The sequence below is a fragment of the Trypanosoma cruzi genome, genomic scaffold (assembly GCF_000209065.1).
Source record: "Trypanosoma cruzi strain CL Brener 1047053516499 genomic scaffold, whole genome shotgun sequence".
Lineage (NCBI taxonomy): Eukaryota > Euglenozoa > Kinetoplastea > Trypanosomatida > Trypanosomatidae > Trypanosoma > Trypanosoma cruzi.
Genome location: NW_001849421.1, coordinates 5,130 through 18,080, shown reverse-complemented (window position 1 = coordinate 18,080; position 12,951 = coordinate 5,130). Strand labels below are relative to the sequence as shown.

General features: G+C 61.8%; 1 protein-coding gene across 1 annotated transcript, besides 3 other annotated features; it reads left to right on the top strand.

Annotated features, from left to right (window-relative positions):
* Positions 1-473: part of a sequence feature (heterozygous, non-Esmeraldo-like haplotype) that runs on past the window's edge.
* Positions 474-12,951: part of a sequence feature (areas not merged during assembly with more than two copies in the genome that could not be assigned to a particular haplotype) that runs on past the window's edge.
* Tc00.1047053509875.20 (dispersed gene family protein 1 (DGF-1), putative) lies at positions 1,921-12,255 on the top strand (the record flags this gene model as incomplete). The annotated part of the gene is made up of 1 exon (XM_814976.1): positions 1,921-12,255. The coding sequence occupies one exon, from the start codon at positions 1,921-1,923 to the stop codon at positions 12,253-12,255; it is 10,335 nt and encodes a 3,444-aa protein (XP_820069.1).
* Positions 6,787-6,837: a microsatellite.

Genomic DNA, 12,951 nt, shown 5'->3' with positions numbered 1-12,951 from the left:
GAATTGCCACTGCTCGGGCTGCAGTGCAATCCCGGGTTTGAGCAGTCTTTGCATTTTTCTTTTTTTCCGCTACGTACCTCTGCGGTGCATTTTTGTTTGTGCATCCCTTCGGTTTCTTTGCTCATCTTTGATTTTTTCTTTTTTTTTTCCTTTTTTTCGCGTGGCAGTGGGCGCACACAGCCACACGCGCAGGACGGACATCTTGCAGTGCAGATGGATTATTCTTTGGTACTCGGTGCTGGCGGTTGCGTTTAGGTGTTTGCTTCCACGGCCATGAATGGATGGAGGGAGCGCTGGGATTCCTTTTACCTGCGCGTCTGGGGGCGCCACGTTGTGACTGCATGGAGTGATGCGCCGCATTCCATTGAGGGCGGGGCGACAGTGGAATTTTTGGTACCGCGTCGTGGATGGATGAGGAATCACTTCCACGTGTATTGCTCTTTGGGTGATTGCTTGCTTCGTGTGCGTTGTGTGCCGGCAGCGGGCTGTGGCCGTATGCCGTTGGCTGTGGGAATGAGCTGGTGGCGGTGGCGGTGTGTCTCTTCTTGTCCCCGTCCATTGGTGGTTGATTGCTGGCGGTGTGTGCGTTTTTTGTGTGGAGGGCCGAATCCTCTCACCCGCGGACTGACGGCAGTGCGATGGTGTCTGTGTGAGGGCTGGTGTGGAGTTGCCGGCCAGGGCGATGCTTTTGGCTGTATTCTTGTTGTTGTGTTGTGTTCTAACCAGAGGCAGGAATGAAACTGGCGGTTGTGTCGGCATGTCTTCCTTCCTCCTTTCCGAAGAGTATGACGGCCGAGGATTTGGATAAAGTGCTCTATGCAGCCCTGTTTTGTTTGGTCATGCTGGCTGCAGTGGGAGTTTGCGACTGCGTGCTCGTCGCAGTTGCCGCATCTCCTGCTGTTGCTCTCTTAATACGTTGGTGAAGGAGGAGACGAGCGACTGCGTCGGTGGAGTTGCGCTCCAGTGGGAGAGGGAAGGCACTGACCGCTGCTGACGGTGACGGTCTTTGCTGCAGGTGACCTGACGGGATGACGTCACCGGTGTCACATCCAACCGAGATGGATGAGGGCATTGCCTTCACTCTCTCTCTCCATCCTTTCAGTTTCCTGCAGACTGACGAACTGCAGGGCAGCGTCGTGATTACAAACCGGACGTCTATGAATCAACAGGCCGCACAATCGATGTGGACCCTTGTCTCCCGTGTCTGGGTGCCGTCACCGCACTTCTTCGTCCTTTCTTCTTGTGTGTGCCGTGTGCGCGTATGATGCCGCTGCTTGCTGTGCGATGCCGACCCACGTAAGGGAGGAAAGACGCCTTTTCTGCTGATGAGCGGCGAATCCTCTACTCCTCTCCCGTGTTACCATTTCATGTTCGGACGCGCTCGAAGGTCGCCGGTTGCAAAGATGCCACGCTGGTCTGTCTCGGCTGCTGTGTGTTTTTCACGACATCAGGACTGGTTTGTGGTAGAAACATTTGGTTGCAGGAGCGGTGCCAATGGTCATGTGTCTTTTGCTTGGATGGCGCCACTCAGCATGGTGGCTGTGTGAGGCTGCGGGACGGTGGGATGCTGATGGCGTCACTGGCGTGCTTGTGTCGGTGGTTGTGCTTTTTTTGGGACTGTCTGTGACCGGATGCCTTTGCGTGCCACTGTCTTTAGTTACTGTTGTTGTTGCTTTTTCATTCTCCTCTGACCGTGCAGTTAGAGATACTTTTGCTTGACCAGCACAATTATCGTTTCAAGTTATTAGTTATTACTCGTTGCAATATTAGGACTAGCAGCAGTAGTGGGATAACGATCTATCGGAATTGTGTCTCTGTATTTGCCATTTTTAGGAAAGGATTTGCTAAGCGGGAGGATTGGTCGACGGAGCGAGTGCGACATACCACGACAGCTCTATTGGTACGTGTTTGGGTCGGTGGATGTGGTCTGCGGTGGGTGCGTGTCCGCGCGGCCGGCACCGTATGCGGCGCAGGGCCATTTTGGCTGTGCGTGCGGCGCTGCTCGTTGTGTTGGCGTTGGTTGCGGCGGCGGCGTGGATGCCCGCGGTGCATGCGGTGGTGTTGCGACTGCGGGGCGGCACGGTGGACAGAGCCATCACGGTTGGCCGCGCCGTGGACACGTTGCTGATGGACGGCGTGTACATCACGAACGGCGTGGCTGTGGTGTTCGACGTGCCGGCGATGCTTCCCGGCGCGCTGCGCATCGAACTGAGGAACTGCGTGTGCGACGGCGGTGCGCAGATCTACGTGCGGGGCTACGGCGGCGAGCCGGCGAGTGACCGGAGCCTGGAGGTGAGCGTGAGCGGGCTGTCCGGCGACTACTGCTCGCTTGTGTTTGTGCACAACCTGCCGGCACACACGAACGTGGCGGTCCGTGACTCGACGATTGTGACGGCGGGACCGATGCGCTACTCGCAGCTGAGCGGGCTGACGGACGCGGTGGCGTCGCCGCTTGTGCTGCACGCGACGTCGCTGTTGCAGACGCAGCTGCGTGTGAGCAACACTGTGCTGAGGTCGTTGCAGGCGGGCGGGTCGGCGGTGTACGTTGGCGGCGGCGTGGACCTGCTGTCGAGCGCGGTGGTGCTTGACGGCGTGTTGCTGGAGGCGTCGGGCGGTCCGACCGCGTCCGCGATGCATGTGGCGTCCTCGTCGCGTCTCAGTCTGCGGAGCCACTCGGTGTTCTCCGTGACGAACGTGTCGGTTGTGAGCAGCGGCGGCGGCTTTGTGCTTGGCGAGCGTGTTACTGTGTCTGACTCGGTGCTGCGCTTCGTGGGCGTCGAGGGGTCTGTCGCATCGTCGCTGGTGCGCTGCGGTGGTGGGACGATCGGTGACGGCGGGTGGCTGGAGCTGCGCGACGTGTGGGCGGTGGGCAAGGCGTCGTCGGTGGCGTCGCTGTCGGGTGTGACGATGAGCGGCGGCACCGTGTCGATTGCACGCTGCGCTGCCAATGGCGCGACGCTTGTCTCCGGGCTGGTGATCACGAGCGGCGTCGTGTCGGTGCAGTGCAACCGTGCCGGCGGCCGGGTGCTGCTGAGCAGCGGCGACTACCGCATGGCCGGTCTGCCCTCCGTGAGCGTGGTGCCGTGTGACGGCTGTGCGGCAGCGCTGGCGTGCTTTGATGCGCTGACGGCGTCGTTCTCCGACTGCGTGTGCAGCTGCCGTGCCGGCGGCGTGGGCGAGGCGTGCCTGCCGTTCGACGTGCCGCCTGCGAGGGCCGGCGGTGGTGGCGGTGCTGCGGAGGGCTGCGTGAGTGGCGTGACGCTGACGGAGTCGGTGACGGTTGGCGGCTGGCGTGCGACGGCGTGCTTTGACTCGGTGGTGTTCAGCGGGCCGATCATTGTGGCGGTGGACCTGCGCTCGATGGACGCGTTCGCTGACGCTTTGAACGTGACGCTGCGCCACTGCGTGCTTGCGGGCGGCGCGCAGCTGCGGATTGGTGGCCTCAGCGAGAGCACGGCGCGCCTGATGCCCCAAGCTTTCGTTAACATGACAAACGTGACGTCGCTGGAGGGCACGATTGTGCTGCATGGTGCGATGCCGCAGCACTCGAGTGTGCTGCTGGCGAACTCAACGCTGCGCGCGACGGTTGGCGGGTCGCAGTACGTGCCGACGACCATTGGCCACGAGAGATTTCGGTACGGCCCCGCGCTTGTCCTGGACGGTGTCCGGCTTCTGTCGACGCGGTTTGTCATGACGCGGTCTACGCTGGTGTGTGGCGGGGGCTTGTGCGCTGCGATCCTCGTGGAGCACTGCTTTGTCGCAAACTTGTCCAGCGTCTTCTACATGGACAACTGCGTCGTCATTTCGCGGACGCACGTGATGCACGCTCTTGCGTCGGAACTGCGTGTCAGCGGCGGCTCCGTGTTCTCCGTACAGAACAGCTCGTGGAGTGCGCCGAGCACCGGATACTACAAGGGCGCGTGTATGTTCAGGGATGTTGTGGTGGCTGGCGGCAGCGTGCTGCAGGTTGTGTCCAGCGAGTTCCGTCTCGGTTTCGCCATGCTCATTGCAAACACGCTGACTGTGACTGGCGGCAGCTGGCTGGTGCACCGCGACAACGAGTTCCGCACCGCCTACGTTGTGTACGTGGCCAACGAGAACGGCGTGGCGTTCCGCGATCGGAGTGTGTGGTCGATGCTTCACAACAGCTTCACGTACGGCTCGTACTCGTCGACCATTGCATACATGACAAGCAAGTGGTTACCAGCGTCCGACTCACGCCCGACCATCTACGGCGTGTGCAACGAGCTAAGGGGCTCTCCTGTGACGGATTACCAAGAAGAGCTTAATATTGGGACGCCCGTGACGTCGCTGGACTGTGGTGCGTGCACCGTGGACGCCGTGTGCTTTGCAGCGAGGACGAGCAGCATCCGCGGCTGTGAGTGCGTGTGCGCTGCTGGCGGCTACGGTGACACGTGTCTGCCAGCTGCGGTTCCGGACGGCCTTGGACCGCTCCCGCTCCCCGATGCGAATGACACGGAGGTCCGCTGCGTGCACGGTGGCATCATCAGCTCCGTGGACGATCCTGATCCCGGTGTGCGTGGTCTGTGCTTCGTCAACGTGACCTTCACCGCCGCGATCGTGCTGGACCTGTGGGGCTTTGACGCATCACAACGGACACTCAACATCACGCTGCTGCAGTGCGTCCTCATGGGCCTGTCGATCAAGGGGAGTGGTGCGCGTGTGCACGTGAGCGTGACATCCTCGTTGCTGGATTCTGGTGCATTGGAGTTTAGGGGTGATTTTGGTTTGAGCTCCCTGATACTGGTGGCGGGCAGCACGCTTGTGACGACGTCGAGCCACGCTATTGCTTTTCTGGATTTTTCTTTTGGTGCGAACTCGACGCTGCTGCTGCTTGACAACAACATCGAGGCGAATATGTATACAGTCTATTTCACCGTTGCTGTTGTTGTTGATGGTGGCGGGATCATTCTCAAGGGAAATACGCTGAGGACGAAGAAGGATTACAGATCGACATCGGCAGTTTATTATAACGGCGTTTATGTGAGGAACGGCGGCTACTTTGACATGGAGAACAACACGATGAGCGCAGTAAATGGCGTTTATCTTTTTGGGGATACCAACATGAGCTTCGCGGGGCTGCTGCGAGTGGCGGACTGCAACTTTATTTGCAGCACGAAGGTTTCGACTTCTGCGCTGGTGTATTTTGACGGCTCTGTGACTCTCGAAGGAGGCGCGCAGTGGCGTGTGGAGGGCAACATCGTGAGCGCAGCCTCAGTATTAATTATTCCTTATTTCCAGCACAATATTCAGCTGTCGGACAGCGGCACTACAGCGGTGCTTGCAAACAACCGTCAGGTGGGCTCGAGGGTTTACTTCGCCAAATTTCTCCCATCGAGCATTGTCGTGACGTTACCCGCGCGGTTTGTGGTTGGGTGCAACCTGCGGGGCGATGAGGAGGTGTCGTTGTACGAAGGTGTGTTTCCGGAGGGCGTGGTGGTGTTTAGTTGTGGCACATGCAACGACGACGCGGCGTGCTACATGCCCGGTACGGAGTCGGTGGACCGCAGCTCGTGCTCGTGCAGCTGCAAGGACGGATGGCATGGCGCGTCGTGTTTTCCCTTCGAGGCGCCCGACACGGTTGTGCCGCCTTTGCCGGAGAGAGCCGTCGACGGTGACACGAGCTGCGTGGTGAACCAGACGCTGAAGAACCTCGCGCTGAACATGTGGAAGACGCACCACTGCTACGTGGATGTGACATTCAGCGGCGTGGGTGCCGTGCTGACGTTCTTTCTCGACAGTATGCCGCTGCATCTCCCCATCAACATCACGTTCACGGGGTGCACATTTCTTGACGAGGCTGTGCTGCAGTTTGTTGGGGGTGCTGAGGCGGCGGAGTCAGCCGGCGTCCTGATCCGCGTGAGCCAGACGGTGATGCGGTCTTCTGTCGTTGTGTTTGCACTTGCCCTCCCACAGCACTGCGACATCGCCGTCACGGAGGTTGGTGCGGTGCAGGCCTTTGAGGTTCAGCTGCCGGACACTAGGATTACCACATTGAGCGTCGTGATGTTGCGGAAAGTTGTTTTGAATGCGTCCTCACTGTTGGTCAGCAACGTCAAGGCACAAGCATCGAGTTATTTGGCGTTTGGTTTGTACTCGATTGGGACGCTGATGCTGGTGAGTGGCAGCTCGCTGTACGTGCGGTACTGCAGCCTCGATGGGTACATGCATCTGTTTTACATGCAAAGACTGAGTGTCCACAGTCACTCTGTTTTTGCACTGCTCAACAATACCATGTCCTCCGGGACGAGCCTCTTGTGTCAGTACTACGCATTCAGGGTGTCGGATCACAGCGTGTTGCGCGTGGTGGGGAACAGCGGCCCTGTGTCCTACATCATCCGTAATGAAGAATTGTGGAACGTCCAGCGGTCAAGCTGGCTGGACTGGCGCGACAACGACGTGGAAGTGGGTGCGCTGTTTTACGAAACTGAATCCATCTTTTTGGTCATTGACGGCAGCAGTGCTGTGACGCTGACGGGCTGCAAGATGGGCTCGACGGGCTTGTCGGTACCTCTGCTATTTCGGGCTGACAGCGGCTACCGGTTCGTTGCTGGGTGTTTGACGGTCGCGGGACGTGTGCTGACTACGGCGGCAGAGCTGGAACTCCACGGCATTAATAACGTGACGACGGTTGCTGCGTGCGGTGAGTGCACGAAGGACGGCAACTGCTTTGCTCCGCTGACGGCGGCGGTCAGCGACTGCAAGTGCCATTGCGCTGCTGGAGGGCACGGCGATGTGTGCGTCCCGGCGCCTGTGCCTGCTGGCCCGCCGCCACCACCGCCACCGCCTGTGCCGCCCACACCGCTGCTACCGCCGGTTGGTGAGTGCATCAGCGAAATGGTGTACCCCGAGGTGGCACAGGCTATGGGCAGCGGGCTGTCGTGGCTGTGCTACCGCAACGTGACGTTCAGCGGGGGCGGCATGATCCTGACGGTGCTGGTCGGGGCGATGGCGGGCGACGTGGTGAATGTCACGTTCGATGGATGCACGTGGAGGGACGGCGCCGTGCTGTTGCTGTTGGGCAACGCGTACGCCGCTGTGGGGTCGCTGAACATCGTCGTCACCGGCAACAATTTTATTGACGCACTGCTCAGCCCGGAGGGTGTGTTTCCACCGCACACGAACATTACGATCAGCAGGAACCGCTTCACTGTCACGAGGCTGATCCCTCGGTCGGGTTTGGACGTTGACAGCCCGTCGTGTGTCGCGATGAATGGACTGGTGATCAGCAACGACTCCGCGGTGGTGCTCAGTGGAAATGTGTTGCAGACTGTGATGGCATCGTCAAGCGCCATTCGTGTCGTTGGATCTGCGCTGAGTGTGTTGTGGCACTCCGTGTTTGCGGTGATAGGTAACACGTTTCATATGGACGGCAGTAACAGTACGCTGATACATCTTGGAGGGTCTAGCGAATCCTTTTCGCTGAGTGTACTGAACAACTCTGCCGTGGTAATCCGAGGCAACGTTGTGACGAGGCCGGTGAAGCACTTCATATCATTTTTTTGGGCTTTGCGTGTGGAGTCCCAGTCAGCGGTTGTTTTTCAGGGCAACGACATGCAGGGAAGCTTGGTTGTTTTTTTTCCAAGATACTCTTCCAACATCTACTACAACTCTTGGCTGCAGTTGAGTGGCAACTTCTGCCGTGTTTCCCCAGTGGTTGCTTTTGCTGTTTTTAACCCCAGGGTGAATCTCCGCGACTCCACGGTGTCTGTGTCCGGCAACCGATTCATTTCCAGCACGGTCACGCCAACATTGATAAAAGTACCCAAAAGGCCCCGCGATATCACAAACGGTGTGGTTGTTGCCGCGTGCAACACTGTGAACGGCGGAGATGAAGCAAAGTACGCCATTTCGTCCGTGTACAACGCCACTATCCTGAACTGCAGCGACCCATGCACTCTTGCGACGTCGTGTTTCCCTGCGTACACGACGACGGCATCGAGTGATGGCTGCGCCTGCAGGTGCGCGGAGGGCGGCCACGGCGATGCATGCCTGCCTGTCGCTGTTCCCGAGTCACCGAGCACCGACGGCGCCGACTTGTGCGTGCGGGATGTGCGTGTGGGTGTGGAGGTGAACGCCAGTTTCGGGACGTCGGTGGCGTGCTACGTTGGTGTGACCTTTGCGGCGGACGTCGTGGTGGACGTGGAGTCGATGTCGGGGAGCGTGCGCAACGTGACGCTGGCGAACTGCACGTTTGTGGGCGGAGCGAGCCTGTACGTTGTCGGGTGGCTGTCCGACCCGCCTGCTGGCGAGCGTGCCGATGTGTTGATCAGCGGGCTTGAGTTGCGTTCCGGCGGCGGCGTGCTGGTGGCGAGCCGATTCCCGCCGGGCTCGCGCGTCACTGTGGTGGACTCGGTGCTGATCGCAGAGAAGCGCGTTGCGTACCGCGATGCCTACGACCTTGGCGATGCGTCCGCGTGCCTCGTGGTGCACAACGTGAATCTGACGGGGAGCGTGCTGACAATTGCGCGAACGCAGGTGGCGGCTGTGTTCGGCGACGCTGTTGGCGTTTTGGTGGTTGGCGGCGTGGCGCTGTCATCGCGCGGAGCGCTGTACGTGGACGGGCTGTCGGTGCAGACGGCGCTGGGGCTGTGCGTGTCGGTGGAGGGCGGTGTTGCGGCCAGCGGCGGCTCCGTGGTGGCGTTTGTTGACAGCGACTTCCTGCTGTGCAAGCACGCGTTGTCTGTGCGTGGGGCTGTGAGCGTGTCGGGCTCCGCTGTGGCGCTTGTGCGGAGCGACTTTGTGTCGACGGAGGACTACGCGGTGGCGTTTTATTCGACGGTGAGCCTGGCCGACGGGTCGATGCTGCTGGCGAAGGGCAACGTGCACGACGGTGTTTCGAGGGAGATGCTCCACGCTGCTGGCGCCGTGACCGCTGCTGGGAGCACGCTGAGCTTTGTGCGCAACCGAGCGCTGCTGCCACGGATGCTGTCGGCGAGCCTGTCGCTTGCGGCTGGGGCGCATTTGAGGGTGGCGTGCAACGACGCTGGTGGACGTGTCCTGTCGACGGCGGAGGAGTACGCAGCGGCTGGATTTGGCGACGCTGGGAGCATCGACGTTGTTGGGTGCGGCGACTGCGACGGGAACACGCACTGCTACGCGCCTGGGACGGCGTCGGCGAGCATGAGGAACGGTGTGTGCGTGTGCGCGTGCGGCAGCGGCGGGCACGGCGAGGCGTGCGTGCCTGTGGGAGCTCCCGCACTGCCGTCTGCTGTGGGCACTGCGTCGAGAGCGTTCTTCCGCGAGGGCGTGACGGTGCGGTCGGTGTTCGTTGTGCCTGCCGGTGCGAGCGAGGTGACGCTGCGCCACGTTGTGCTGGACGGTGTGAGTCCTGTGCTCTACGTGCCGTGGATGGCGCGGGATGGCGTGCGGATCGTTGTGCAGAACGTGTCTCTGCTGAAAGGTGCCGTGCTGTACGTGATGGGCGGAGGAGCGTTGCGCGGTGCGGTGTCGGCGGGGAGCGACGAGAGCGGGCCGGTGGAGCTGTCCGTGTGCGATGTGGAGGCGCTGAACGGTGCGCTTGTGCTGACCGGGACGTATCCCGCGGGGTCCGTGCTGACGGTGACGGACTCCCTGCTGGTTGCCACGAGGCCGACGCCGCTTGTGTATCTTCCCGGCTCGCAGTCGTCGCCGTACGCACCGGTGCTGGTGCTGTCGGGTCTGCGACTCGTGCGGTCCGTGCTGGTTGTGTCCGGCGTGGCCCTCGTGACCGTGATGACTGGTGGGCGGACGGTGGCGGTGGACGGCGCCGTGCTGGAGCTTGTCGGTGGCGGTGTCGCGCTGGACGCGGCTGTGCTCGGTGGCGAATATGCGTTGTACGCGAGTGCGCGCGTGGTTGCGTCGTGGAGCGCTGTGCTGCGCGTGTCGGGGAGCCAGGTGTACGCCGCGCATGGGTTGGTGTTTGGCAGCGGGGTGGAGGCCAGCGCGTCCGCCGTCGTGGTGAACGACAACGCCGGTGTGCTGACCGATGGCGCGCTGCTGGTGCTGCGGGGGTCGGCGTCGTTCGTGTCCGGGTCGTGGCTGTCGGTGCGCGGCAACAGCATCAGCGGCAGGCTCCTGTCTGTGCCGTCGTACCCGCGCAGTGCGGACCTCGTGCGGAGCACGCTGACGCTCCACGGGAACGCCGGCAGCGGGCCCGCCGTGATGGACGGCACCGTAGCTCTTGGGGGCGCCGGCCGACGTTTCGTCGTGGGGTGCCTTACGCTCAACGGGCGGGCGCTGCGGCCGATGGACTACAGGTCCGCCGGCATCATCGGGGAATTCCGCCCCGTGGCGTGTGGCGTGTGCGACGCCGACGTGCACTGCTTTGCTGCTGCGACGAGGGCGATGTCGGGGTCGTGCCGCTGCCGCTGTGCTGAGGGCGGGTACGGGCGCGACTGCCTGCCGGTGTACCTGCCGCGCGTGGACGGGTGCAACCGCACGACCGCTATGCCGCTGCTGAGCCACACGGCAACGCTGACGGAGACACGCAGCCCGATGCTGACACCAACGTGGACGCCGAGCATGAGCACGGCGCAATACAGTCCGACGCAGTACAGTCAGACGGAGACCCTGCAGGTGACGGAGACGGTGGCGCTGTCGCCCACGCGGACCCCGACGGCGTCGGTGAGCAGCACGCTGTGGTGGAGCGACGTGGCGTGCCCGACGCTCGCCGTGACGACGACGGCGGCTGGTGGCAGCCTGACGCAGAGCGACATTCGCGGCGGTGGGAGCGCCGTCCCGACGCGGCTGATGGTGGCGCTGCCGCCGCCGTTTCGGTGGGCACGCGACCCGCAGCTCGGCACGCACCTGAGCTTTGTGCCTGTGTCGACGGCGCAGCCTCGCGGGTTTGGTGGTCCGTGGGGAGCGATGCTGAGCAACGCGACGTGGGTGCGCAACGCGACGAATCCGTCCACCGTCCTGGAGCTGGCTGTGCCCGTGTACCGCGGTTACTTCGTTGCTGCCGACGAGACGATATTCATTCGCTGCGACGCTGCGGCTGTTTCCGGCGGCTGCAAGGGTGTGTTGCTTGGGTCCTTCACGATCAGGTCCGACACGCTGCCCGCCGCTGCCAGCGCCCTCTCGGCGATCACCGGCGTTGTTGCGGGTGCGGCGGCTGTTGCCGTGGTGGTGACTGGCGGGCTGGGCTCCATCCTGGAGATGCAGGCGCTCGGCGTGTTCGCGAGGATGTCATGCGCCTCGGCGCAGGAGCGTGCGAGCACCGTTGCGCTGCCGTACTTCCTGTCGGTGTTTGCTGCCCGTGACCCGCTGTGGATGGTGGTGGGCAACGCGCTGCTCGCCGCTGTGTTCGGGTGCGTGCACTGCGGTGTGACGGCGGCCTTCCAGCGGTGGCGCGGCGTGGACGCGGCGAGTGCGTGGGCTGCGATGCGCTTCCCGAGCCTGACGTACGTCGTGGCGCACGCGATGCACCTCGGCGTCTTCTTCGGTTCTGTGCTTGCACTGGCGATGCCCGGTGCCCGCGTGCATCACCGCGTGATCGGTGTCGTTGGCGTGCTGTACGGGGTGGCGTTCCCTGCTGGCGTGTGCTACTTTATTGCCCGCCACACGGGCGCGAGCTTCACGAGGTACTGGCAGTTTTCGAGGAAGCCGCTCCACGAGCGCCTGCTGTACCCCGTCGGGTATTGGTTCCCCGCGGCGCAGCAGCGGATGTACGGCAGTATGCTGACGAGCATGAGGGGCAGCCGCGTGTACTGGTGCGTGTTCCAGCTGTCGGTGCTGTGTGTGGTGTGCCTGATTGCGGCTGTGCACCCGCCCGTGGGAGGCTGCCACGTCCAGTACTTCTGCATGGCGGCTGTGCTGCTTGCGGGTGCGGGCGTGGTTGCCTTCACGAACATGATGCGCTCGGCCTTCCTGACGGTGATGCACGCGGCGGGCTTTGTGCTCCTTGCGGCGCTGTGCCTGGTGAGCGCGGCCAACCATCTTGCGCCGAGCGACGGCGGTGCGAGGGCGTACGCGGCGATCGTGCTGCTGCTGACCGCCGTGCCGCTCGCGGTCACTGTGTACAGCGTCGTTGTGTGGTACGTGGAGGACCGCCACTGGCAGGAGCTGCGCGAGCCGCAGCGTGGAGGGCTGGAGGCGCTGCTGCGCGATGACGGCGATGGCGGCGAGGAGACGCAGAAGCCGCACGACATGACGTCATCGTCGTACGCCACAGGCACCACCGTTGCGTCGTCGTACCGACCACCCGCACCGCCGTTGCAACCCATGGCGGTGACACCCGCTCAGACGCCCTGAGCCTGTTCGACGTTGCACTCAGTGCGAGCTGCAGCATTAATTATGCTCCTCTGGACAGGTGAGGATGCTCCGCTTGACGAAAAATTTAGTGCACTTTCTCCTTTTGGGATGTAAATGCCCCGACCCAACAGTACCGTTACGCGGCGAGAAGACACAAAGCCCTCGCAGATGCGGCATGACGTGGATGCTTCTGCTAGGCATCTTCTTTCTTTTAATTATTCATAGATTGATTGGGTGATTGATTTGGCGTTCTTATTTTATCGATTATCGACGACGACGGGTTATCGGGGTATCACGCTAGCCCGGGGCGGATGCGTAACGGGTGCGTGTGCGTGTGTTTTACGCTCTTTGCTGCAGCACCGAGTATGGGGGCTGGTGCTCTCTCTCTTTCATATCTATACTTAGTAGTGAGGACGTGCTCGACGGTGGTGGCAGGTGTGCGGATCATAGGATGCATTCAGGAAAACGTTAGGGAAAACAATCGATGAAGCCCTTCTGTGACGTGTCACCTCCTGGAGGTTGTGAGTGTGCGTTGCTGGCTGAAATGAGGGAGGGCGTGGGGGCCACGGCTTTGCAGCTGCGCAGCCACCCATCGGACTCCGCTCCGAAAGCGTCATTGATTGTTGGTTTTTGTTGGTTTGTTTCTATTTTGTTTGTGCGGGTGCCTGCAGTGACTCTCTCTCCTGTTGCACGATG